This window comes from Schistocerca nitens, chromosome 3, assembly GCF_023898315.1.
Source record: "Schistocerca nitens isolate TAMUIC-IGC-003100 chromosome 3, iqSchNite1.1, whole genome shotgun sequence".
NCBI lineage: Eukaryota > Metazoa > Arthropoda > Insecta > Orthoptera > Acrididae > Schistocerca > Schistocerca nitens.
Window position 1 is genome coordinate 695,900,081 of NC_064616.1, and position 26,737 is coordinate 695,926,817.

General features: G+C 41.9%; 1 protein-coding gene across 4 annotated transcripts in view; it reads left to right on the plus strand.

Moving 5' to 3' along the window:
• Positions 1–26,737, plus strand: part of LOC126248667 (transmembrane protein 43 homolog) — a 224,113-nt gene that overhangs the window by 160,151 nt on the left and 37,225 nt on the right. For all 4 annotated transcript variants that reach the window (XM_049949887.1, XM_049949888.1, XM_049949890.1 and 1 more), the window contains one exon: positions 23,763–24,003. In XM_049949887.1, coding sequence (XP_049805844.1) covers positions 23,763–24,003 — 241 coding nt within the window. The remainder of the gene's footprint in view (positions 1–23,762; positions 24,004–26,737) is intronic.

Genomic DNA, 26,737 nt, shown 5'->3' on the forward strand with positions numbered 1-26,737 from the left:
ATCACTATGGTCCCCCAAATTCATTCTGAGATAAAAATATTTTTTTATGCTTGAATGCATGTATAATAAAGTGGTAAAACCTTCATTTTAATGAAAACAATCGTTGTATGAAAGAAAAATTATAAACTTCACCAATTTTTCATGTCTGTCAACCAAAATCTCCCCGTAACCGTGCCGCGTAATCGTGGCAGAACGCCACTGAATTGAGGTTAGGAGAAAACTTATGTTAGAGAAGCTTTCTTAAGATTTCCTTCGTGATTTGGGATCTGGCTGCTTGTAGGTCAGTCAGAGAAGACATAAAAAGTCTCCATCTTCATTGGATACGTTACCTAACGTAGCCTTTGCTTCACGAACCACCACGTTACCACTGAGCTAGGGAGCCACTATTTATCCCTCATCCCCAACCCCGTCTCTCATTGTTAGAGTAGACACGTAATTTGCTAAGTAAAAAATTAGGTTTAGCTTCTCCACGGTACGACCTTTTTGCGCTAAAAAAAACTTAAAACTACCAACAGATTGTCACACCTTCAGTGAGAACCGTTCAGAAAGAAAATTAACAAGAAAATATCAAGTAAATTCTGTAGGATTATTTTGCACTACTGCAGAAAGTGTGTCACTAGTTACAGGGCTTCCAACTATGTTCTGCAATGTTGCCATGTATCAATAACACTATTGGCAGGAGGAACACGTTTCCACTGCCCGTATCTTTTTTTTTGGTGAGCATAAATGAGGGGCACAGCCTGTGCTTCAAAGGCGCAACAAAGGCAGCTGCCGAGTTCCCTGTGGGTCGCACTAGCGAAAGAATAGGCAAATGAGTTTATACCCATTTCTGTAACTAGGAGAGTTACGAATAATATTCGGAGGCACCGAATGCAATCAGCACACTATAAATTACGAACAAGAGCATTTTTTTGAGTGCTTCTCGTCTTCAGAAACTATTTTGTTTTTTGTTTTCATTTCTTAAGTATACGGCAAAATGAAAAGTTCAGTCACATAACTTAATTCACTTATTACACTCCTGGAAATTGAAATAAGAACACCGTGAATTCATTGTCCCAGGAAGGGGAAACTTTATTGACACATTCCTGGGGTCAGATACATCACATGATCACACTGACAGAACCACAGGCACATAGACACAGGCAACAGAGCATGCACAATGTCGGCACTAGTACAGTGTATATCCACCTTTCGCAGCAATGCAGGCTGCTATTCTCCCATGGAGACGATCGTAGAGATGCTGGATGTAGTCCTGTGGAACGGCTTGCCATGCCATTTCCACCTGGCGCCTCAGTTGGACCAGCGTTCGTGCTGGACGTGCAGACCGCGTGAGACGACGCTTCATCCAGTCCCAAACATGCTCAATGGGGGACAGATCCGGAGATCTTGCTGGCCAGGGTAGTTGACTTACACCTTCTAGAGCACGTTGGGTGGCACGGGATACATGCGGACGTGCATTGTCCTGTTGGAACAGCAAGTTCCCTTGCCGGTCTAGGAATGGTAGAACGATGGGTTCGATGACGGTTTGGATGTACCGGGCACTATTCAGTGTCCCCTCGACGATCACCAGTGGTGTACGGCCAGTGTAGGAGATCGCTCCCCACACCATGATGCCGGGTGTTGGCCCTGTGTGCCTCGGTCGTATGCAGTCCTGATTGTGGCGCTCACCTGCACGGCGCCAAACACGCATACGACCATCATTGGCACCAAGGCAGAAGCGACTCCCATCGCTGAAGACGACACGTCTCCATTCGTCCCTCCATTCACGCCTGTCGCGACACCACTGGAGGCGGGCTGCACGATGTTGGGGCGTGAGCGGAAGACGGCCTAACGGTGTGCGGGACCGTAGCCCAGCTTCATGGAGACGGTTGCGAATGGTCCTCGCCGATACCCCAGGAGCAACAGTGTCCCTAATTTGCTGGGAAGTGGCGGTGCGGTCCCCTACGGCACTGCGTAGGATCCTACGGTCTTGGCGTGCATCCGTGCGTCGCTGCGGTCCGGTCCCAGGTCGACGGGCACGTGCACCTTCCGCCGACCACTGGCGACAACATCGATGTACTGTGGAGACCTCACGCCCCACGTGTTGAGCAATTCGGCGGTACGTCCACCCGGCCTCCCGCATGCCCACTATACGCCCTCGCTCAAAGTCCGTCAACTGCACATACGGTTCACGTCCACGCTGTCGCGGCATGCTACCAGTGTTAAAGACTGCGATGGAGCTCCGTATGCCACGGCAAACTGGCTGACACTGACGGCGGCGGTGCACAAATGCTGCGCAGCTAGCGCCATTCGACGGCCAACACCGCGGTTCCTGGTGTGTCCGCTGTGCCGTGCGTGTGATCATTGCTTGTACAGCCCTCTCGCAGTGTCCGGAGCAAGTATGGTGGGTCTGACACACCGGTGTCAATGTGTTCTTTTTTCCATTTCCAGGAGTGTATTTATTTTTAACCTTACCTGTCTTTATACTGTAAACATTATGAATGGAGAACGCATTTTGTTCACTTCATTATCATACGCTTACAACAGTTTTTCGTAAGGATGCTCTCATAGTCACTACCCACAAAATAGAGGAATACAAACAAAAGACGAAAACACTAAATGCGACATCCACAGAAATATTTTGTAAACTACAAATAAAATAGAAGTTTCAAAAAAAGCAAGTTTGGCTGCAAAGCCTGTCAAGAAATGAAACCAGTGTATCAGAACATGAAAGCAGCCGAAATTCTCGCCAGAAAATGTAAAAATAAAACAAAACACACTATTGCCTAGAATATGTCATGCTTAAGCAAAGTTGTGAATGAGTCTCTAATAATCAAAAGGGCAGAAAGCATTCTGTATCATGTGCATGCCACTGTCGTTGCTTTGTAAAAAAAATAAAAAATAAAAAATAAATAATAATAATAAATAAATAATGATAATAATTTCTAACAAGGGAACCTCCCCGTCGCATCCGTCTTAGATTTAGTTATAAGTTGGCACAGTGGATAGGCCTTGTAAAACTGAACACAGATCAATCGAGAAAACAGGAAGAAGTTGTGTGGAACTATGAAAAAAATAAGCAAAATGTACGAACTGAGTAGTTCATGTGCAACGTCAAGGAAAGGGTGAGCTCAGGAGCGCCGTGGTCCCGTGGTTAGCGTGAAAAGCTGCGGAACGTGAGGTGCTTCGTTCAAGTCTTCCATTGAGTGAAAAGTTTAATTTTTTATTTTCAGACAGTTATTATCTGTCTGTCCGTCCGTCCGATGCGAGGTAACTGCACCGTAGTATGGGGACGCTACACCTAAACAAACATCGAAACAAAACATATGTGCCGGCCGCGGTGGTCTCGCGGTTCTAGGCGCGCAGTCCGGAACCGTGCGACTGCTACGGTCGCAGGTTCGAATCCTACCTCGGGCATGGCTGTGTGTGATGTCCTTAGGTTAGTTAGGTTTAAGTAGTTCTAAGTTCTAGGGGACTGATGACCACAGCAGTTGAGTCCCATAGTGCTCAGAGCCGTTTTTGAAAACATATGTTTTGACAGAGCACAGGGAAAATTGTGCGAATGTGAAACTGTTGCATTCACTTGTTGCAGTTTATGTGACAAACTCTTACGTTTTCATCACTTTTTTGGGAGTTATTATCACATCCACAAGAAAACCTAAATCGGGCAAGGTGGAAGAATCTTTTTACCCAATCGCCAAGTGCACAAATTAGGTGGGTCGACAACATATTCCTGTCATGTGACGCACAAGCCGTCACCAGTGTCGTATAGAATATATCAGACGTGTTTTCCTGTGGAGGAATCGGTTGACCTATGACCTTGCGATCCAATCTTTTCGGTTCCCATTGGAGAGGCACGTCCTTTCGTCTACTAATCGCACGGTTTTGCGGTGCGGTCGCAAAACACAGACACTAAACTTATTACAGTGAACAGAGACGTCAATGAACGAATGGGCAGATGATAACTTTGCGAAAATAAAGAAAGTAAGCTTTTCACTCGAGAGAAGACTTGAACCAAGGGCATCTCGTTTCGCAGCCGCTCGCGCTAACCACGGGACCACGGCACTCCTGAGCTCACACAATCCTTGATGTTGCCTATCTTGCGCATGAACTCCTCAGTTTGTATATTTTGCTTATTTTTTTCATAGTTCCACACAACTTCTTCCTGTTTTCTCGATTGATCTGTGTTCAGTTTCTCAAGGTCTATCCACTGTGCCAACATAACTAAATCTGAGGATGGTGCGATGGGGAGGTTCCCTTGTACGTACCACTTTGCCGGCGTCGCAGTTTGCTCTTCATGTAGTTCCTGATGGTTTCTTACTGACGGCGCTCTAAGCTGCAACAATATTCACATGAGGATTATTGCAGTGTAATTGCTATTACAGGCTGATACATTAACTATAATTCACCTTACGGCTGAATATGACGTAGTCTATAATGCTAATTTGAATTTCATTCACTCTGCTGATGACATAAACTGGGCTTCGAACAGCTTCGATTGTTAAGTAGCCTGCCTTGTGAAATTCGGCCAGTGTCGTGTCGGCTTCACTTTTGTAAGGCATCAGCTCTTCTTAGCAGCACGTTGTGCACTATAATAAGTTAAAATACTGTACGGCTCATTCTGCTAAAGCACTCAACGGCAGCATGTTCTTAAATTAAAAAAAAAAATTAAATAAAAACTGGGTTGTTTCGAAAATCAGCCTTATGCAAACACAATTAGTTTACTTTTATATTTCCCCAGGCGTGTTTCGACACCAATGTGTCATCTTCTGTGGGTTAAATTTTTATTTTCTGTAAAGCACAATATCACATTTGTAATAATAGGCCTACAGTAGTTATTACAAATGTGATACTGTACTTTACAGAAAATAAAAAATTACCCCTCAGAAGATGACACATTGGTGTCGAAACATGTGTGGGGAAATATAAAAATAAACTAATTGTGTTTGCATAAGGCTGATTTCCAAAATAACCCAGTTTTTAAATCGCAAACACGGAAGAACGAGAAGAGGAGCTTCAAACCTTAGTAAAATGAGTATGAAAAAAATAAATTAAGTTAGACCTTGGAGTGCCATTTAAACATGGCGACTCACAGTAACATCTGAGAATATGAATGTGGTGGTACAGATTTGCAGGCGATCCTCGAATAGGTGTAGAATATGCAGATGCCTCTGATCAATTATGCCATCTACCATCATTTTTCGACAGCAGTCGAAGACGGTGCGATTATAATCTAGACTTTCTTAAAGCCAGAGAAAGAATTGCTGTGTTTGATGACATGCTACATAATGTCTTAAAATTGATATCAGCTGTAGTTTTAAATAAACGAAATTGTCTAATTCGAGCCCTGTTTGTCTAAAGGAAGCAATACAATACATTGAATACTGTCTACATAACAGTATTTCATTAATTATTAGGTCTAATTATGCAACAGTAATTATAGTGTGAGAGACAATATGACTTAACAAAAGTACTTAAAAATCACAGTTTGTTAAGAAGAATATGAGATGAAAATAAGTAATGAAACAAGAACAAAAATTAGTGTTAAATTAGTTTTGAAGTTGTCTTCTATGTTCATTTCTTTTCATACCTTTCGGTTTGCTGATACCCAGTATGTTGGTATTTTCTAGTATTTTCTTTGCTGGAGAGAAAATCATCTAAATGCACGTTCCCTTCAAATACTATCCCTAAATACACCATGTTTGTTGTTGTAGTATAAATAGACCTCGTGTTAGTCTGTGGCTCTGTAATTGTGCCGTTTCTGCAGCGAGCTTTGGCTTATGCTACAGTAGCGATCACATGGTACAAATTCTCTCATTGCTGTAGTAACGGCTACCGTATGCAGAAAGGCAGCCACTCTCTAAGTGAGAGATGGGAGCAATTATCATTTACGCGTAAATTGACTTCCATGAGAGGTTTCCTTCTTGATGGAATCTTTGGAACAGCTCCATCTGGCTCTCAGACGTTATGGGCTACCGGACGCAGACCTGAGGGCGGGCGTCATTCGACACATCTACAGAACATGTCACTGATTTGCCTCTAATTTCACCGAACAAAATCATCTAAATATATATAATTATGTAGAAGCATTGTAAAAACAACAAAGCAAGAAAAAATTGGTATATCATTTTAGAGATTTCCAGTTCACTCAAGATTTATTGTCGCAACAGTGCATGTGGAGTACATGAGATGTTTACATTTACAGGTCAATAGCACAAGCGGTTCTGAGGTACCAGGTATCGACCCATGTTGCAACACCCGTATTAGTACGTGCTGTAGCCTACCCGGGCGGCAGTGCAGACACTGGCTCTGGGATCCAGTCGATAGCACAGATGGCCAACGCTTTCCTGGGATACGTTATACCACGCCTGCTCGACCTGTTCACGTAGTTCTGTAAGAGTTGTTGGTTCACGAGTCGCACGAGTCCATCAACCACACGTGCTCGATTGGAGACAAGTCCTGATATCGTCCTGGCTAGGGAAGTTAATGCATGTCCTGCAGAGCACGTTGAGCTTCACGTGCAGTGTGTGGGCGAACATTATCCTGTTGGAACAACACATCGCCGTCCTGTTGCAAGAACGGCAAAAGAATGTATCTAAAAATATTCTGCACATTCCGACCGCTGGTTAGCGTCCGCTCCAGAAACACCAAATGTGTATGAGAGTTGTAGCTTATCGCACCCCAGCCCATAAGACCTGGAGTGGGGCCATTGTGTCTCGACATGACGAATGCACTCTAGGAAACTGCATGCGCAAACGACCATCACTTGCTTGCAGGCAGAATTTGCTTTCATCGCTGAAGAATACGACGCACCATTCCCTCTTCCGATTGATTCTATGACGGGACCAGTCGAGCCTCCACGTCGACGCTGTGGAGTGAGTGTAAGACGGGCTAGAGGTGTGCGTGCGCGCAATTCCACTGCTATATCCAGTTGGCAACAGTTCTTTTTGACATGTCTGGGCTACCAACCCCCCCCCCCCCCCCCTCCCCTCTTATCTGTGCTGCTGTGGTAGCTGTAGGATCTACCACTGCTGCCCTTACAATACGACGGTCCTTGTAGGCGTGTGTGCTGCGTGGACGTCCAGAACCTGGTCTACGGTTGTGAGAATGTTCACCTGACCAATCATACCTGCATCGTTCCATTTTCACGCAATTTGGGTGCATAGATCCTGAGAAATCAGTACCCAAAACAACCACCTATGGCTGTAATAACGGCCTTGATACGCCTGGGCATTGAGTCAAACAGAGCTTGGATGGCGTGTACAGGGTACAGCTGCCCATGTAGCTTCAACACGATACCACAGTTCAACAAGAGTAGTGACTGGCGTATTGTGACGAGCCAGTTGCTCGGCCACCATTGACCAGATGTTTTCAGTTGGTGAGAGATATGGAGAATGTGCTGGCCAGGGCAGCAGTTGAACATTTTCTGTATCCAGAAAGGCCCGTACAGGACCTGCAACATGCGGTCGTGCATTATCCTGCTGAAATGTAGGGTTTGGCAGGGATCGAATGAAAGGAAGAGCCACGGGTCGTAACACATCTGAAATGTAGCGTCCACTGTTCAAAGTGCCGTCAATGGGAACAAGAGGTGACCGAGACGTGTAACCAATGGCACCCCATACCATCGCGCCAGGTGATACGCCAGTATGGCGCTGACGAATACACGCTTCCAATGTGCGTTCACCGCGATGTCGCTAAACACGGATGCGACAATCATGATGCTGTAAACAGAACCTGGATTCATTCGAAAAAATGACGTTTTGCCATTCGTGCAGCCAGGTTCGTCGTTGAGTACACCATCGCAGGCGCTCCTGTCTGTGATGCAGCGTCAAGGGTAACCGCAGCCATGGTCTCCGAGCTGATAGTCCATGCTGCTGCAAACGTCGTCGAACTGTTCGTGCAGATGGTTGTTGTCTTGCAAACGTCCCCATCTGTTGACTCAGGGATCGAGACGTGACTGCACGATCCGTTACAGCCATGCGCATAAGATGCCTGTCATCTCGACTGCTGGTGATATGAGGCCGTTGGGATCCAGCACGGCGTTCCGTATTACCCTCCTGAACCCACCGAGTCCCTATTCTGCAAACAGTCATTGGCTCCCGACCAACGCGAGCAGCAATGTCGCGATACGATAAATTGCAATCGCGATAGGCTACAATCCGACCTTTATGAAAATCGGAAACGTGATGGTACGCATTTCTCCTCCTTACACGAGGCATCGCAACAACGTTTCACCAGGCAACGCCGGTCAACTGGTGTTTGTGTATGAGAAATCGGTTGGAAACTTTCCTCATGTCAGCACTTTGTAGGTGTCGCCACCGGCGCCAACCTTGTGTGAATGCTCTGAAAAGCTAATCATTTGCATATCACAGCATCTTCTTCCTGTCGGTTAAATTTCGCGTCTGTAGCACGTCATCTTCTTGGTGTAGCAATTTTAATTGCCAGTGGTGTATTATGGTTGATTTTCACCATGTTCTTCGCTGTATAGAAAACTATAAAATGCGCAGTTACAAGAACATCATGATGTTATGATAGATTTATGACTCCTTACTGAATTCGTATAAATTCGATGTGACGGCTGTTAAATGTAGTTTTACCTTCTTAACTCTCATTGGTCTAGAAGCTGGAATTTTAATTTCAGGTACAGCTACATGATTATTTTGTAGTTTACTCTTAAGTTCTTGACAGAGCGTTTGTCGAACCACCTTCAGATTATTTACTTACAGTTCTGTTCCCGAATAGCACTCTGGAAGAACGAACATTTAAATTTTTCCGTGCGAGCTTCAGTTTCTGTTATTTCATTACGGTGATCAATTCTTCCTGCGTACGTGTGCGTCAACAAAATATTTTCGGAGATGAAAGCTGGTGATTGAAAATTCGTGAAAAGATCTCACCGCAACGAAAAAGTCTTTGTTTTAATGATTTTCACACCAACTCGTTTATAATTTCCGTGACACTCTCCCCCATTTCGCAATTTTACAAAACGTGTTTCTTTGAACTTCATCGATATCTTCCGTCAGTCCTATCTGACAAGAATCCAAAGCCGCACAGCAGTACTCCAGAAGAGGACGGACAATGGTAATGTAGGCGATCTCTTTAGTAGACTGTTGCCTCTTCTGTGTTCTGCAAGTAAAACGCAGTCTTTGGTTCGCCTTCCCCACAACGTTTTCTGTTCAGTTACATTTAAAAGATTGCCTCTTACTTTAAACACTCGCATGATGAAAAGAGAGTACTATGTGTAATGTTATCCGTTTTTACGCATTCCGCCATGACTTAAATGGTTTTTCAACAGGAAGATTTGTACAATCCTGCCCAAATTAGGGCACTTTCCAAATCTGAATCTAATAAATCATTACTTTAAATCATTCTCTAATATGCCATTTCGATGAAGGAACTGTCTTTGATTTTTTATCAAGCATTGAAATTTCAAATTTCATAGGGTCTTTTTGATTATTATTAAAATTTACATAATTACTAAATTACTGTTTTCGTATAACATGGGACCATCACAAAATGGTTCAAATGGCTCTGAGCACTATGGGACTTAACTTCTGAGGTCATCAGTCCCCTAGAACATAGAACTACTTGAACCTAACTAACCTAAAGACATCACACACATCCATGCCCGAGGCAGGATTCGAACCTGGCGCCCGTAGCGGCCTCGCGGTTCCAGACTGTAGCGCCTAGAACCGCTCGGCCACCCCGGCCGGCAGACCATCACACATTTGTTATCCAGAACATCTATCATGTCTCTTCTCTCGATAATCTTACACAGTAATCAGTTACTATCATTTCTGTTGTGTATCTCTAATGACCTCATCATTGACAGAGCGTTGAACCAGAGCGTGCACGGATCTGAGCTGGTTGTGGGGAGCGGGGTGAGGATTTGGAGGCTGGATATCACTATCTTTGTGAAACAGACCCAAAGCCATCTGACATTTTTAGCTGCAAGGTGCATAACATGGAATGGCTAAATAGTTATGAGCTTTCACAACTAATGTCTCTGCGTCAGTGTCCATTACATGTTCAGTGTAGTAATTTCTCCGTAAACACTTATCGGACGTTGGGGAATGAAATGCGATTGAATACGTCTCTTTAACACTTACTATACTAACAGCAAATGTTACTATCGATCGGTTTAAAGCATTGAAGCTGATAATAACATTCATTTAACGTAGCGACGGCAAGAACTGTATGTCTTTTAACGAGGACTTTCTTTCAGTTCGTTTAAGTAAAAGCAGAATTACGATATCTTACATGGTTTCGGAAATATTTGAGGTTATTTAGTTAGTTAGTACTTACATGGTCCAAATGGTTCAAATGGCTCTGAGCACTATGGGACTCAACTGCTGAGGTCATTAGTCCCCTAGAACTTAGAACTAGTTAAACCTAACTAACCTAAGGACACCACAAACATCCATGCCCGAGGCAGGATTCGAACCTGCGACCGTAGCGGTCTTGCGGTTCCAGACTGCAGCGCCTTTAACCGCACGGCCACTTCGGCCGGCCTTACATGTTCCATAGATCATTTCAACGATTCTTTTGTTGAAATGATGTCAAACGAGTCATTTTACAGTTACTGTTAACGTTAATGAGCACATAATTTTTGTCGTATTGATACAACTACACTTAAAAACTAGTTGTAGCGTACCCATTGAGGAGTAATCACTGTATTTGGTACGGTAATTTGAATAACACAAGTTGTTTTGTGTTTACTGAATGTTTATTTTTTCATGCTGTTTCGCCTAAAACTGACACAGTGAAACCGTGGCTGTGTACAGTTAATGTAGGTCGATTTTTACAAAGAAGAAGACAGCAACCAGCCACTATTAATACTGCTATTTGTTTAAGTAAATAGCGCCGTAACCGGTTTCGAACTGAGAAGTTCATCATCAGACGGCTGTTCACATGATGTGCAAGATACACTTTGCATAATCGTCAGTTTTCGATTTTTATTCTTCCACTGTGGCGAAATATTATTGGTGTGTTGGTGCCCTACGGTAGAAAACAGTGTTAAAAGCGCCCTATGTGAACATAACTAACCTCCAAACGATGAAATACAGAGTAAATAAATATGTGAGGTTAAGTGGTTAACCTCACATATTTATTTACTCTGTATTACGAACTATAAACGTAATGTTACCTCCTTGGTTACACGTAATGAAATTACATCTAGGAAACAAAATATAAATTCTTAACGAATTAAATTGCTTAAATAACCACATCAAAAATCTGTAGATCTGAACACAGATATAACAGAAATATTTCTTCATTGTACTTTCGTCGCCAGCGCATAGGTCATGTACCGGAGCATTACATTTCATACATTGAATCCTGCCTTCTTTTCGATATTTCTCACACAGTTGACATAATCAACTCACTTATTCTTTATTTTTTCATACTTGTTGAATTTTTTTCGTTTATCTGTCTCTTTTATATAGGTTTGTGCACAGATTTCTTCTTTTCAGTTACGTTTTCTTCGTCTTCTATTTCCTTTGTGTAAGGACTTCATGTTAATTACATTGTTGGTTTAGGTAATCTCGTATTTTTCTTGATAACTGTTGTTACACGCGGGAGAGGAGATAAAGTATTCAGTTGAGACTTGACTATTTGTTGACTACTAATTTCGGCAACTGTTGCAATATTGTTTCCGAGTGCACATTCTCGACACATTGTAGAAAGTCCAGACTGATCATTGAGTGGTGTTGCAACTTCCGTCTGCCTCCAGATTCGTATTGTTGCTTCAGTTCCATCAGCTGATTCTTGGTCTGACTGATCAGCAATATGTGGAATGGTAGCTACAAAATCCTCTACTTTGACGAATTTTCTGTCACATGGTCACAAGCCTCTTGCCTTAAAACCGTTTAGTGCTATGCCCACACAAACTGATCTGGGATATGCTTTACCCAGGAATTCTGCAATGTCAGCTTGACTTATGCCATTGCTAGGATTTGAACGCAGCCACGAAAATGCTACTTCATTGTAGTTGTTTTTTAATATTTTCTAGAACAATCTGTCCAGTGGCTGTTGACGATGAGTCATTTGAGTAGGAAATGATTATACCATAATCACGAGCCAACTGAATTGCCTCTAAATTTATTGCTCCTGCAGATGGAGTACGGTGCGTCAGAGCCATAAGCCGCAAACGATGGTCTTCCCCCTCGGTATAATGCCACGCAGCCGTCCGGAGCCTTCTCCTCTTGCTAGCATACATCCCCATGACCACCGCTTCCAGCAATCATGTACAGTGGCTACCTTTCTGCCGAGTCTTTCTACAGTACCGCAGAAGGATCATTCAGCTTCTCGTAGCCCTATTACACGACGTCCTTCAAACTCAGTGAGGTGCTGATAATGGCGCCCTTGTCGCTTTCAAGGCATTCTTGAATAGCATCAACTCACCACGTCAAATCTGAAAGTTAACTAACGCTCACTACCGTCACAGCGGGTATTTGAAGCAAATATTTGCCATTCGTATGCGACTGGCGCGAAATTTGAGTAGACATCGACTTTCAGACATAGAAACATGCCTACATATTTCGTTTATGCCATACGACTCCCTCTTGATCTTGCGATTTTTTCCGTCACTGTATTTATAGGCTACCTGCTTTTAAAAAGAAATTCGTCCCTGAAATTGGTGTTGTCCAGAAGAAATGATTTAGGTTAGATATAAAACTTTGTTTTGCTATCTGTTAGACATTTTGTATCATTGCGCAAATGATCAAAAATTTTTATTGCTGCATATTGAACTTATTTCTGATCCGATGGCAGCTTCAGTAAGGGGTAATAAAGGTAATTTTTCCTATAATGTTGTAGGTGTAGACATAACCATTCTTCTCAAAATGTAATGGATTATGTATGACGAATTTCATTTGTGAATATATGTGTTGTGATGGTGCAGTTAAAATGCGTAACTTCTTGAAGAGCTACCTACATGACGACCACAGTCGAACGCTTTGTATAACTCTGACTGTTCGCTTTAGTGCAATCAATACTTACTTTCTAACTGATGGGTTACGTCAGAAAATTACTCTAGAAGATGTTATTGCTTGGAAATATGCACAATATGTCAAGAGGCTGATTCGTTTGTTCCAAAAACTAGTGATTATATGAATAGCTAAAGTAGCTGAACTTAATTGTTTGAGTAACTCAATAATATGATTCTTCCTGTTCACATTTTCATCAATATGTACATCCAAAAATTTGGAGTATTCCACACTATTTACTGACTCCTCTTCATGTGCTACATCAATTGGATGGCTGAGAAACATAGTGATGTAAGTCAATGTTTTCCGGCATCTAACATCACCAATCTGTAATGGCGCAAGTCAATCTTTAAAACTTTCAATAAAGTCACTCCCCATGGCTCACTGATTTTTCTATACTTCAAATGCAAAACCTTCATTAGTAAGTAAGTAGCTATTTTGACTTACACCACTATATTTCTCAACCGTCCAGTTGTTTCTTGTACAGAAAAGAATACAGTGTATTTTATGAAAATTAAGGGAAAGTCCATTTTCAGAGAGCCACTTAATAATTATTTGAAAAACATCTTTAACAGTGTCTTCTGCTACTTTCTCTCTAACGGGATTTATTATAACACTAGTATGATCTGCAAAAAGTACCAGTCTGCTGGTCGAATGTTAAGTGGAAGGTTATTCCCTTATATAAGCAGTAGAAGAGGGATTCAAAATGAGCCTTTCGTGATTTCTCACCAGTTGTGTGTAAAGCCATCAGTTACATAAAACTTGAGTTTTTCTAAGAGAGTATGATGATCCACACACTACAAACGTCTTAGAGCGATCACAAAAATACCAACTGGCGATATTTTATTATTCAAGGCTTGTAATATTTGGTCTTTCAATAAATACATAGCGTTCTCAATCGAGCACCTCACCTAGATGGTTCAAATGGCTCTGAGCACTATGGGACTTAACATCTATGGTCATCAGTCCCCTAGAACTTAGAACTACTTAAACCTAACTAACCTAAGGACAGCACACAACACCCAGCCATCACGAGGCAGAGAAAATCCCTGACCCCGCCGGGAATCGAACCCGGGAACCCGGGCGTGGGACCTCACCTAGAATCCAAATTTTGTTGTGCTAAGTAAATTATTCCTACTTAAATGTGAGACTGCTCTCACGTACATTATTTTTTAGAATATTTTCGAAAAAAAGTGTTAAGTAAGTAAATTTGACGAGAGTTATTTAAGTCTTTCTTGTTACCTTTCTTATAAAGCGGTTTAACAACTGCATATTTTAACAATGACCCAGCTGCTCCTTTTAAGTTACAGATCTGTAGTCAATGCTAAACGATGCTTCAGGTGGTGTAAAGAGCGACGTCTGGACAATGGATGACTGGAAAAGAGTGATTTGGAATGGTGAATCACCCTACACTCCGTGACAATGCGATGGAATGATCTGGGTTAGGTGAATGCCGGGACAACGTTATCTGCCTTCGTATGTAGTGCCAAGAGTGAAGTACGGTATGGCAGCTTTTTTCGTGATTAGGATGTGGTCCGCTTATTACGCTTAAGAAAACTCAAAATCCAGGAGAATATGAACACATTTTACAGCATTGTGAACTGCGTACCGTAGGGGAACAGTTCGGAGACGATGATTACTTGTATCAGCGTGACAGTGAACCATGTCATAAAGCAGCATTCGTGAGGTAATGGTTTCCGGACAATAACATTCCTGAAAATACTGGCCTGCCCAGAGTTCCGATCTGAAACCAATGGAACACCTTTGGGACGGGTTACTACGTCGACTGCCCTCCACAATCCAGTATCCAGTTGCCATTGCTCTACAGACATTTAGGCGTCTCACTGAAAGTGTCCCCGGCAGAGATTAAGCCGTCACAAAGGCAAAGGGTGGACACCCATATTACTGTCAACTGGTAGGTGTACGGATACTTATGATCAGATAGTGTACTTCACGCATCGTAGAGAGGTTGAGGTAAGTTGAAGTTTACACTTATTCTCAGATTTTTCTTGCAAAAGATCTTTATCTGAGAATATGATTAGTTGTATCATTGGAGAGTAAAAAGTCTCACAACCGAGACAGAACATGTGGCACTTTTTTGGAAGAGTGTACGATCAGAAACAAGATGTATGTATATATATACGCATACCTATGCCAGTTTCTTCAAAGTGTATATATATATATATATATATATATATATATATATATATATATATATATATATACTCCAAAACGCCAAAGAAACTGGTATAGGCATGCGTATTCAAATACAGAGATATGTAGACAGGCAGAATACGGCGTTGCGGTCGGCAATAAGTGTCTGGCGCAGTTGTTACATCGGTTATTGCTGCTACAATAGCAGGTTATCAAGATTTAAGTGAGTTTGAACGTGGTGTTATAGTCGGCGCAAGAGCGATGGGACACAGAATCTCCGAGGTAGCGACGATGTGGGGATTTTCCCGTGCGACAATTTCACGAGTGTAGCATCAATATCAGGAATCCGGTAAAACATCAAATCTCCGACATCACTGCGGCCCGAAAAAGATTCTGCAAGAACGGGACCAACGACGACTGAAGAGAACCGTCCAACGTGACGGAAGTGCAACCCCTCCGTAAATTGGTACAGATTTCAATGCTGGGCCATCAACAAGCGCCAGCGTGCGAACCATTCAACGAAACACCATCGATATGGGCTTTCGGAGCCGAAGACCCACTCGTCTATCCTTGATAACTGCATGACAAAAAGCATTACGCCTCGCCTGCGCACGTCAACACCGAGGTTGGACTGTTGATGACTGGAAAAATGTTGCCTGGTCGGACGAGTCTCGTTTCCAATTGTATCGAGCGGATGGATGTGTACGAGTATGGAGACAACCTCATGAATCCATTGACCCTGCATGTCAGCAATGGACTGTTTAAGCTGTTGGAGGCTCTGTAATGGCATGGGGCGTGTGCAGTTGGAATGATATGGGACCCCTGATTTGTCTAGATACGACTCTGACAGGTAACATGTACGTAAGCATCCTGTCTGATCATGTGCAACCATTCATGTCCATTGAGCATTCCGACGGACTTGAGCTATTCCAGCAGGACAATGCGACATCCCACACGTCCAGAATTGCTACAGAGTGGCTCCAGGAACACTCTTCTGAGTTTAAAGACTTCCGCTGGTCACCAAGCTCCCCAGACATGAATATTATTGAGCATATCTGGGATGCCTTACAACGTACTGTTCAGAAGAGCTCTCCACTCTCTCGTACTCCTACGGATTTATGAACATCCCTGCAGATTCATGGTGTCAATTCCCTCCAGCACTACTCCAGACATTGAATGAAATTGCAATGAATCCATACCATTAGTTGCTTACAGGGGTTCATTAATATCAACGGGGACAGTTGAAAATGTGTGTCCCGACCGGGACTCGAGCCCGGGCTCTCCTGTTTACGTGGCATACGCTCTATGCGACTGAGCCATCGAGGACACAGAGGATAGTGCGACTGCTGGGACTTATCTCTGGCACGCTCCCTGTGAGACCCACACTTTCACTTACTGTCCACACACTACTTTTGTAGTGCCTCTGTCCACTAGATAATTGGTTGGCATCTCCGAGGCATGCTTGGAACCAAGCTTTCGGCGTTTCCCGTGGAAGAGACCTCCAAATGCCCATGTTTCAAAGTGAAGATCTTTTTTCTTTGAAACTTCTTTGCGCAATAAGACCTTACATTTTCAATAGGATTTGCGTCAGACGACTGTGAGGGCCAGTCTAGTACCTGCACACATTTCTGCTTTTTCCAGTCGCTGCAAAACCTGCTGCGGTGCTTCGGGTCATTGTCCTCCTACAGTATTAAATCTTCATTTTAGTTCATGAACCAAAGTTTGACAGTCGGCAATAAATATCTGTGACAAATTCTGAACATCTTCTGTACATTTAAATTGTCGCTAAACGCGTGCAAATTTTCGAAACGCAGTTTTGAGAAACACCCCCAAATATGCTTTATGGACATTGCATGAAGTACAAAGATTCGCTCTGTTGGCTTGTGAAAGAACTAAGATGATATCTTTTACCATCTGTGTGTAATACCGCCCACGCACTTACTTAACAGACAGTATATCTACTCCTGGATACCTCTTAAAATCCAATATCTGGTTTCGGAATATGTGTCTGACCATGATATAAACCAGCTTAATCTTCTAGTGTCTCTGGGTCTTTTCCAAGTATACCTCTTCCTCTTTTGATTCTTGAACGGACTATTCGCTCTTACCATCTGAAATTTATTGCAGAACTCAATTAGTCTTTCTCCTGTCTCACTTCTACGGCCTGCTGCATATACTCCGCAGTTCTCTATTCTAGTCCTCCTACAACCGCGTTCCAATCTCCCATGAGGGTTAGATTTTCGTCTCTCTACATAGTGAATTGCCCGTTCAGTATCATCATATACTTTCTCTATCTCTTCATCCTCTGTTTCCAACGTCGACATGTGAAAGAACTAAGATGATATATTTTACCATCTGTGTGCAACACTGCCCACGCACATACTGAACAGACAGTATATCCACTCCTGGATACCTCTGGCTTCCTGTCGAATCTGATGAGAACAACCCTATCACTGAATTGTTGCAGTAGCTCTTTCTCTGCCTCATTGTCCTATTCATAACGAACCATACTCGTGTATAAATATGTAATTCAGTGATATAACGAAGTCGTAGGGCTGTGGAGAAGTTATGTGGTAAAATGTAATTGAAATTTTATTTTCCTAATGTTATTATGGATTGATTCACTGCGATAAGAGATGTTCGAATAATTGTGTACTGCCCTTTTGAAGATTAAAATGAAGTACTGTGGTATTAAAGCCTCCGACGATGGGCCGTATTGAGACATATGTCAATGTACTGCTTATAAAATATTTAGTATCGTGACTCATTAATTTAGCATTAATTTTTAGGTCTATCATGATTTTTAATAATGAAGAAATGGCTAAAAATGTACTGAATTTGGAGAATGCATAATGAGCAGCAGGACTCATCTATGACTATCATTCTGAATCTAAAACTCTGCATAGTTTCATTAAAAAAATTGATATTTGCGTCTCAGCGCATGTTAAGGTCACGATAAAACGCTATTCGCTATTTTATGAGGTCATGGGTAATATCTATCAAACTGGAAATAGTTTCTGAATATCTCTAACGTATCAAAAAAGGTATATGTGGTATTAGAGTTATCGACGGCACCCACAGAACACGGAGGCCGGCTGTTTGTAATTCGCCGCTACCTCTTCAACCGGATCTGCCAAAACCACAACAGCCGGGAGAGATGCGTACTAACCCGATGCCTTTCCATACAGCAGCTCGATGACACCACCGCATGAGGATGACACGGCGGTCGGTCGGTCTCGAGAGGGCCGTCTCTGGCCAGAACGGCGGTATTTGAACTTCAACCAGATCTACTCGGACTGAATGGCGCGAAAACTCCATCTCCAGAAAAACCAATCTGTGACCAGTACTACTACGGTGTTTAGTCCAGACAGCCGGCTTGGCGAAGCCGAGCCCATTCTGAGAAATCTGCGTAAGCACATTGTGGCTATAGAAAAGGATTTGCGGAAACTGTTTTATGATACAGGCAGCTGTCTTATGGACGAGCCTGGAATCAATCTACGTGTAATTTTAACTCTCTCCGAGAATAATAGTGTCGTTTATTGCTGGGCTGCCTTTTTTTTACATTTATTAGTGTTGCTTGTTATTGACCTAAAATATTCTTGCGTTTGAATGTTGTGCTAGAAGGGGAAGACAATTATGAACTGCGATCTTTAGTTCTATGCTTCTGGGTACGGGGCGTCGTTCTCGTAGTATAGCCGCTCCATGTCACTAAAACAACATTTCTTGCGCTGCAGTGGAAACTACGGAAGCAGAGATGTAAAGCTACCGTAGGCTACCATCGATTATCATAAGCAAGCGTAGACGACGGTAGTTTTCCTTGTAGCTTTGGTCAGTTAAGGTGTCACGTGTGTTGGATACCTACCGCGCCTTTCTTTACGTATGCTATCAGCGTCTTACTAGGTCCCTAGAAACCGGAAGCGGTGAACCGTCTAGAAACTGAATGGGGATGTATAAACGGCCACGTAGCCTACGTAGTTATCTTCCAGTCTTTTACTTAAAAATAAACAGTATTTATAGCAAAATTGAAAGTTGTCGGTGTTTAATTTAGGTTTTATTCGAAAATCGTTGATCTGTAACGTGAAACAGAGATATGTTATAGTAAAAATAAAGAAAAAAATACGTATTTATCATATACCTCTAGAAAACCAAATTTCCTTAAGGAAAGGTAAAACAAAAAGAAAAAACCGGCAAAACAAAAGAATGTATCAACATTCGTGGTTAACATTATGAAGACAATTAATAACATTTGTGAAATACAACTTTGTTTGCGGAAAACATAATGATGTTCGAAGTCGCCAGTTTTTCCACGACAAACGACTTTCAACAACTTATTATATGCATAATTGTTGCAACTGATTGCCGGGAATTGTGTGTGTATATATATACACATTTGAATTACAAAAAACAAATACTAGATAAAAAAAGGTTGAATGGCGCGAGATTCGATCTGGCGACCTTCGGATTACGAACCCGAACGCTTAACGCTGCGCCACGACGCTGTAGAAAATTATTAATCGTAGAGAGTATTTCACCGCAACGGTTTCTTTTAACTGTCGATTTTCTCGACAACGGCTGAGAAGTGCATCTTGGTGCTTTGCCACATTACACCTCTGGCCATGAGCTTTTATTATGCGCAGTATGAATCGAATCTGAATTTCACAATTGGCGGCCTCCCCTTGTTAGTCGGACTTACAGAAAACATGTTTCTCTTATTCATAAACAACTTTCGCATTTATCAATAACAACAAGAAACTCTTGAACATGATAAAAAAACAATATATATATATATATATATATATATATATATATATAAGGTTTGAGCATGTAAACTGTACCTGCATCACAGGTAATTGATTTGATTACATAAGAGCGCAAAAGTTACGCGTTCAAATAATTTTTATGACTAACAGAATGAAATTTTTATTCTGTAATGTTATAAAATACAGAATTGATTGACACTGAATGATGTGCTGTTCTAATTATGTGCAAAAAAAAAAAAAAAAAAAAAAAAAAGGAAAAAGTCATCAGTTCCCAGTTTATCTCTTACACATTCATTTATGTTTGCTTTCCTACTAATACTACCAGTACTGCCTGTAATACTCCCATTTACAGCGCGGTTTATGTAGTGTACCAAAACTACCGAACCGTAGTTTTGGCAGAGTGCATCTCTATTCTTGAGCCATTGCAATAGCGAGTACTTCAGAGCCTCCGGATCGCGAGCTATACGACTGTTGTTGTCACAATGAGTGTGTCCGAATGTGACTCACTAAACTTTACACGACGAAATTTGCAACTGAGTAAGAATCATGTTAACAACTCTGCATGAATTTTGAACTGGCTGTTTCTAATGCATTTGAGTACTGAAGTGGCTCGATAGCATGGTACAGATATTTTTGTACGCGATGCAACTGTGGTTTGACAGAAGAATCACATTCCGAATTAACTCGAAAATTTGGCTGTTGGAAGACAGCAAATGGCAGCGTTGCAAGCTAGCACCGTATGTGTTACGCACCTTAAAAATTCAAATTCAATCAACGCAGATGGGAATCCCAGTTTTCACTGTCCTTATCAGATACTGGAAATTGTAGCAATGTTAGTATTTGGTCTGCGGACAGCTCTCGCTGCTGATTTATATCTGCAGCTGTTGCTGATTCTGCTGTTGTTGGTGATGAAGCAATTTTTTTTTCAAAAAATTTTGCGCTTATTGCAACACCATCGTCTTTGTTGCTGTTCACGATGCCAGTCTTGTTGAATATTAGTCAACCACAATATTACTGCATGTGGGGGAGAGCGCTTGTCGGTTTACTGAGTTTTCATCGTGATATTTCACGAGTACACGCTGAACCAATTTATAGTGTATGCACAACTGTTTTGAAATCGTACACAAAGTGATGCGTTTTCCTTACTGGCACTGTACTTGGTTAATGGACTGCACCACGTGTGTCCGGTAACGGCCACTGGAGACCAAGTACAATAACATCGTGATCGAGTAGTATGCAGCTGCATCAACTGCAGCAGCTGCTGCTGCTGTTATTCCGCGAGTTTGAATCCATTCTGGAATTTTTCAGTTCACTACTGACACTGATGCACACATGCATGTGCCAGTAAATCAACCTGTTCGCCAATTTTGTGTTACTACGATCACAAGTTTTAAAGCTCTACGGTAAAAGCTCGCCCATATCTCTATCTGGTTGGGATACCAAATCAATGAACTGAGCAAACTGGCACAATGGGTAAAATACACTCCTGGAAATGGAAAAAAGAACACATTGACACCGGTGTGTCAGACCCACCATACTTGCTCCGGACACTGCGAGAGGGCTGTACAAGCAATGATCACACGCACGGCACAGCGGACACACCAGGAACCGCGGTGTTGGCCGTCGAATGGCGCTAGCTGCGCAGCATTTGTGCACCGCCGCCGTCAGTGTCAGCCAGTTTGCCGTGGCATACGGAGCTCCATCGCAGTCTTTAACACTGGTAACATGCCGCGACAGCGTGGACGTGAACCGTATGTGCAGTTGACGGACTTTGAGCGAGGGCGTAGAGTGGGCATGCGGGAGGCCGGGTGGACGTACCGCCGAATTGCTCAACACGTGGGGCGTGAGGTCTCCACAGTACATCGATGTTGTCGCCAGTGGTCGGCGGAAGGTGCACGTGCCCGTCGACCTGGGACCGGACCGCAGCGACGCACGGATGCACACCAAGACCGTAGGATCCTACGCAGTGCCGGCCGCGGTGGTCTAGCGGTTCTGGCGCTGCAGTCCGGAACCGCGGGACTGCTACGGTCGCAGGTTCGAATCCTGCCTCGGGCATGGGTGTGTGTGATGTCCTTAGGTTAGTTAGGTTTAAGTAGTTCTAAGTTCTAGGGGACTTATGACCTAAGATGTTGAGTCCCATAGTGCTCAGAGCCATTTGAGCCATTCGATCCTACGCAGTGCCGTAGGGGACCGCACCGCCACTTCCCAGCAAAATAGGGACACTGTTGCTCCTGGGGTATCGGCGAGGACCATTCGCAACCGTCTCCATGAAGCTGGGCTACGGTCCCGCACACCGTTAGGCCGTCTTCCGCTCACGCCCCAACATCGTGCAGCCCGCCTCCAGTGGTGTCGCGACAGGCGTGAATGGAGGGACGAATGGAGACGTGTCGTCTTCAGCGATGAGAGTCGCTTCTGCCTTGGTGCCAATGATGGTCGTATGCGTGTTTGGCGCCGTGCAGGTGAGCGCCACAATCAGGACTGCATACGACCGAGGCACACAGGGCCAACACCCGGCATCATGGTGTGGGGAGCGATCTCCTACACTGGCCGTACACCACTGGTGATCGTCGAGGGGACACTGAATAGTGCCCGGTACATCCAAACCGTCATCGAACCCATCGTTCTACCATTCCTAGACCGGCAAGGGAACTTGCTGTTCCAACAGGACAATGCACGTCCGCATGTATCCCGTGCCACCCAACGTGCTCTAGAAGGTGTAAGTCAACTACCCTGGCCAGCAAGATCTCCGGATCTGTCCCCCATTGAGCATGTTTGGGACTGGATGAAGCGTCGTCTCACGCGGTCTGCACGTCCAGCACGAACGCTGGTCCAACTGAGGCGCCAGGTGGAAATGGCATGGCAAGCCGTTCCACAGGACTACATCCAGCATCTCTACGATCGTCTCCATGGGAGAATAGCAGCCTGCATTGCTGCGAAAGGTGGATATACACTGTACTAGTGCCGACATTGTGCATGCTCTGTTGCCTGTGTCTATGTGCCTGTGGTTCTGTCAGTGTGATCATGTGATGTATCTGACCCCAGGAATGTGTCAATAAAGTTTCCCCTTCCTGGGACAATGAATTCACGGTGTTCTTATTTCAATTTCCAGAAGTGTATTATCTGGGAAGAGGAAAGCCATGATGGTCAGGACGTTTAATTTGGAAAGAACTCTGTGCCAATTTCACTCCTCATCTGTATTTTCTCTCAGTTTGTGCTCCATCTCTAATGACATTATTGTCAACAGGATATTATATTACAGTCTTAACTTTTTTTTGTTTGTAACTCACTTCTGAAAACAGCGGCTAAATTCTGGAACTGAAAGTTGGTGTTTTGTACAAACTACTTGATGACTTCGTTATTTTTTATTTATTTTCAGGATTATGTATATTACTTGGCAAAAAAGTAAAGAAACTGATCAGGATGGCGCAGAAGCTAAGGCACCAGACTAACATATGACAGAGTTCAATTCCCCATACAGACATCATGATTTAGAATTTCTCCAATTTTCCTACATCGATTAAGCCAATGCCAAGATGTTTCCTTTGAAAAGAGCATGACAAACTTCCACCTTATGACTGTTGGGTCCGGACTAGTGCTCTGTATCTAGTGAACTCGTCGTCAATGGGACAGCAAACCCTAATCTTCCTTCTTGTTTTTTTTCTTCCCATATCAAAACTAATTATCTCGTACATCGGGAGAAGCATACATGAATAAACACAAATGACACACACGTTATTTCCATGTATTATATGTATTTGAAATAGTTTCCTTAAGAATTTTGTAAAGGCTGAACAATTACACACATATTGTAAACCCTGTCAACAGTTTCAAATTTTTTTGTTCAGAACTGCTGGGATAGGAAATTCTGTTCTCTTCTGTGTTTCAGGGTTTTTCCTTTTAAAAGTACTGTGTATGTTAGCGAACAAGTGAGTGTTGGACCATTCTACTTAAGTGCAGAACTGAAAGACAAATTCAATGATTTTGTATTAATAACAAGTGATGAAAGACCAGAACGTAGAGACATAAGAATGCACTTGGGTCTGTATTATCACACTCAAGATGTCTGGAGCCCAGAAGTAGGTGACGTGAGGGTTCAATTTTCATATGCAGGGAAAGCTGGTGATGTGGTATGTTGATGATTTATTGTCTGATTTATGAACTTCAGTAGCAGAACTTTGAATTTCTGTCCTCAGTTCGTGTTGGTAGTCAGTAGTTACTCCTTTGTGTTGCTTGCCAAACTGTTTGACTTGTTCTACTGTGTTGAAGTACGGTGACATACTTTTTTTTATAGTGATTGTGCGATGATATTTTCAGTGGTTTGAAGTTTATACAAAAGCAGAGACCTTGTAATTCATGTGTAATGTCTGTGGTAATAGCTCCCTCTTCATTTATAATTTTCTTAATATATTCTGACTTCTCTGTCTAAGAAAGACTCAAAAGTTATAAAATTATTTTACATTCATTGTAGATTCTTTGTATCATTACTGTTTTCTGTGTAACTAATAATATTTTGCATTCGATGTTACACTGATCATTGTGCACCATGTTGTATATTCAAGTAATTTAGATATTAATTTTTTTTTGTATAGAGGTGTGTCCTCAGCATCTTGACTGCATGTCTGCATGCTGCACTCCTCACTCTTTCATTGTTTGATGTTCATTCACTCTAGTCTAAGGGCATGGCAAAGGTTTACAATATTAGTCACACACTGAAGAAATGTGAGGATATTTAATGCACACATTATTTGCCATAGTTATATTTGTAAAGCGTTCGTTAAAATTTAGGACAGGACTTCCAATCATGCAGTATTTCGTTCCTGGGGGTTAAGGTATGTTACTGTTGTAGAGAGACAGTTTGTGCTATTTGCCTTTTTTATCTTCTATTTCGATTCACATTGATCAAACCTACATCCTCAAAAATAGTGATTCATCATTCTTGCACAGGAAAGCAGTAACTCCTCACTGATGTGTGTGCTTACATTATTATTTATAAATGTTCAGTAGGTTAGTGTAACACTGTAACATTGTCGTCCAGCTTCTGCGTAAATTGAAATTAAAGTTTATAACCATATACAATGAATACATCTTTCATGTGGTTTACTCATTCCTAAATTATGCATTGATGTTTGTTAGTTATTTGTTTGTTATTCTGATATTCACTTTTTATTCATTTTCATTTGTTACATGACAAGAATAACGCAGTTTGATGCTTTTTTCATAAATTATCACTGAACACTTCCTGGAAATTCCCATGTTTGTATTAGAAACACTCTACACATCGTTCCTAGCACTACCATCGAATTGACTGGATGCAGTGAACTTACTCTACATTTCTATCCTATGTATACAATAGTTTTCGGTATACTGTTTGTTTGTGTAAAGGAAGTGGGAGTGTATTCTGTGTTTTGGAGAGCTCTCAGCTGCTATTGCTAACACATCATTGATATTAGCACATCATTCTACAAGAACACTTTACAGGTTTCATCATTCTTTGAAATATTTTATTTGCCATGGCTCTGTTCGATAGAAACAGTGTGCACTTCAGAATTTTATCTGGGAGAAAATTTTATTTACTTTGTAGTATATGTATGTTCCATTTTAATTTTTAACTTTAGTGCATTCTTTTACAATTCCTCAACTTGTTGTAGTAACATGTGTGTTTCATTCTCAGTTTTATGTTTAATGTTCCTAAGAGTAAAATAAATAGACTTTTGTTATGAATGTTGATATTAAAATGGCGAGAAAATTTAAATCTTGCAGTGAAAATGATACGTAGTTATTCATTTTATTTTTTGAAAATTATAAAATATGATATGAACATGCAGTAAGTAAGAAAATGGTTCAGGAAACTTTCCTCATATAATCAGTACGTTCTAATATAAGGTTTTATATAAGAAATTATTAGCTTTATACAAAATTATATCTTGAAATGAAAGAATAAAAATTCACTATTTTGTAGATCTGATGAAACAATGAATCTTTCTCTGTGTAGGGGAGTTACGTAATTCTGAAACTTTTTGACAAATTAAAACTGTGAGCCAGACCGAGATTCAGACGAAAAATCTTGCCTTGGATTTGCTTGCAATGTTCTTACCAACCGTGCTACCCACTAAATAATTGTGATTCGGCGACACAGCTTCGTTCTACCAATACCTTTCAAATAGTTTCGGAACTTCAACCTCTTGGCTGTGAGTAAGCCATTTCTTGAAAATGAACTTTTTTCCAAGGATGTTAGTCTAGTATGATATTCAAGACGGATTCAGTAAAAAGAAAGTAGAAGATAGGTACTGGCAGAACTGAGCCCTAGGGGCGGGTCATGCATGGATAACACAAGGCAATGCTAAGAGTTTGAGTCCCAGTCTGGCAAACAGTTTTGATCTTCCAGGAAGTCCAAAAACAAGTCACACTCCTCTGTAGATTAAAAGAGTCACTCAGAAAACAACTCCGACGCTATGCCTAAACCAGTTCTCCATGATATCCTTTCTTCCATGAGTTAAGTTCCGGCACCGTATGCAGGAGAGTTTATGTTATGTTCGGAAAATAATAGATAGGTGTTGGTAGCAAATTTTACGTATGGGATATGTTACAAATTTGTGTATTAATCTAGATTTGCCCATAGTTTTTCTAACAGTGTCTTAGATATTTATTTACCTTTGTTATTAATTTATGTGGTTAATTTTTTGAAATAATCTTAATCAGTGTGTTTTTGTAGAGTGTGAGGAGTAAATAAATTCAGTCATTATCAAATTCAATTTTTAATACTTTTAACTGAATAAATATTGTACATATCTCTACATTAACTGTATTTTACCAATAACAACATTTAATTTTTCAGTTTAGGGGTCAACAGCGTCCTGTGTG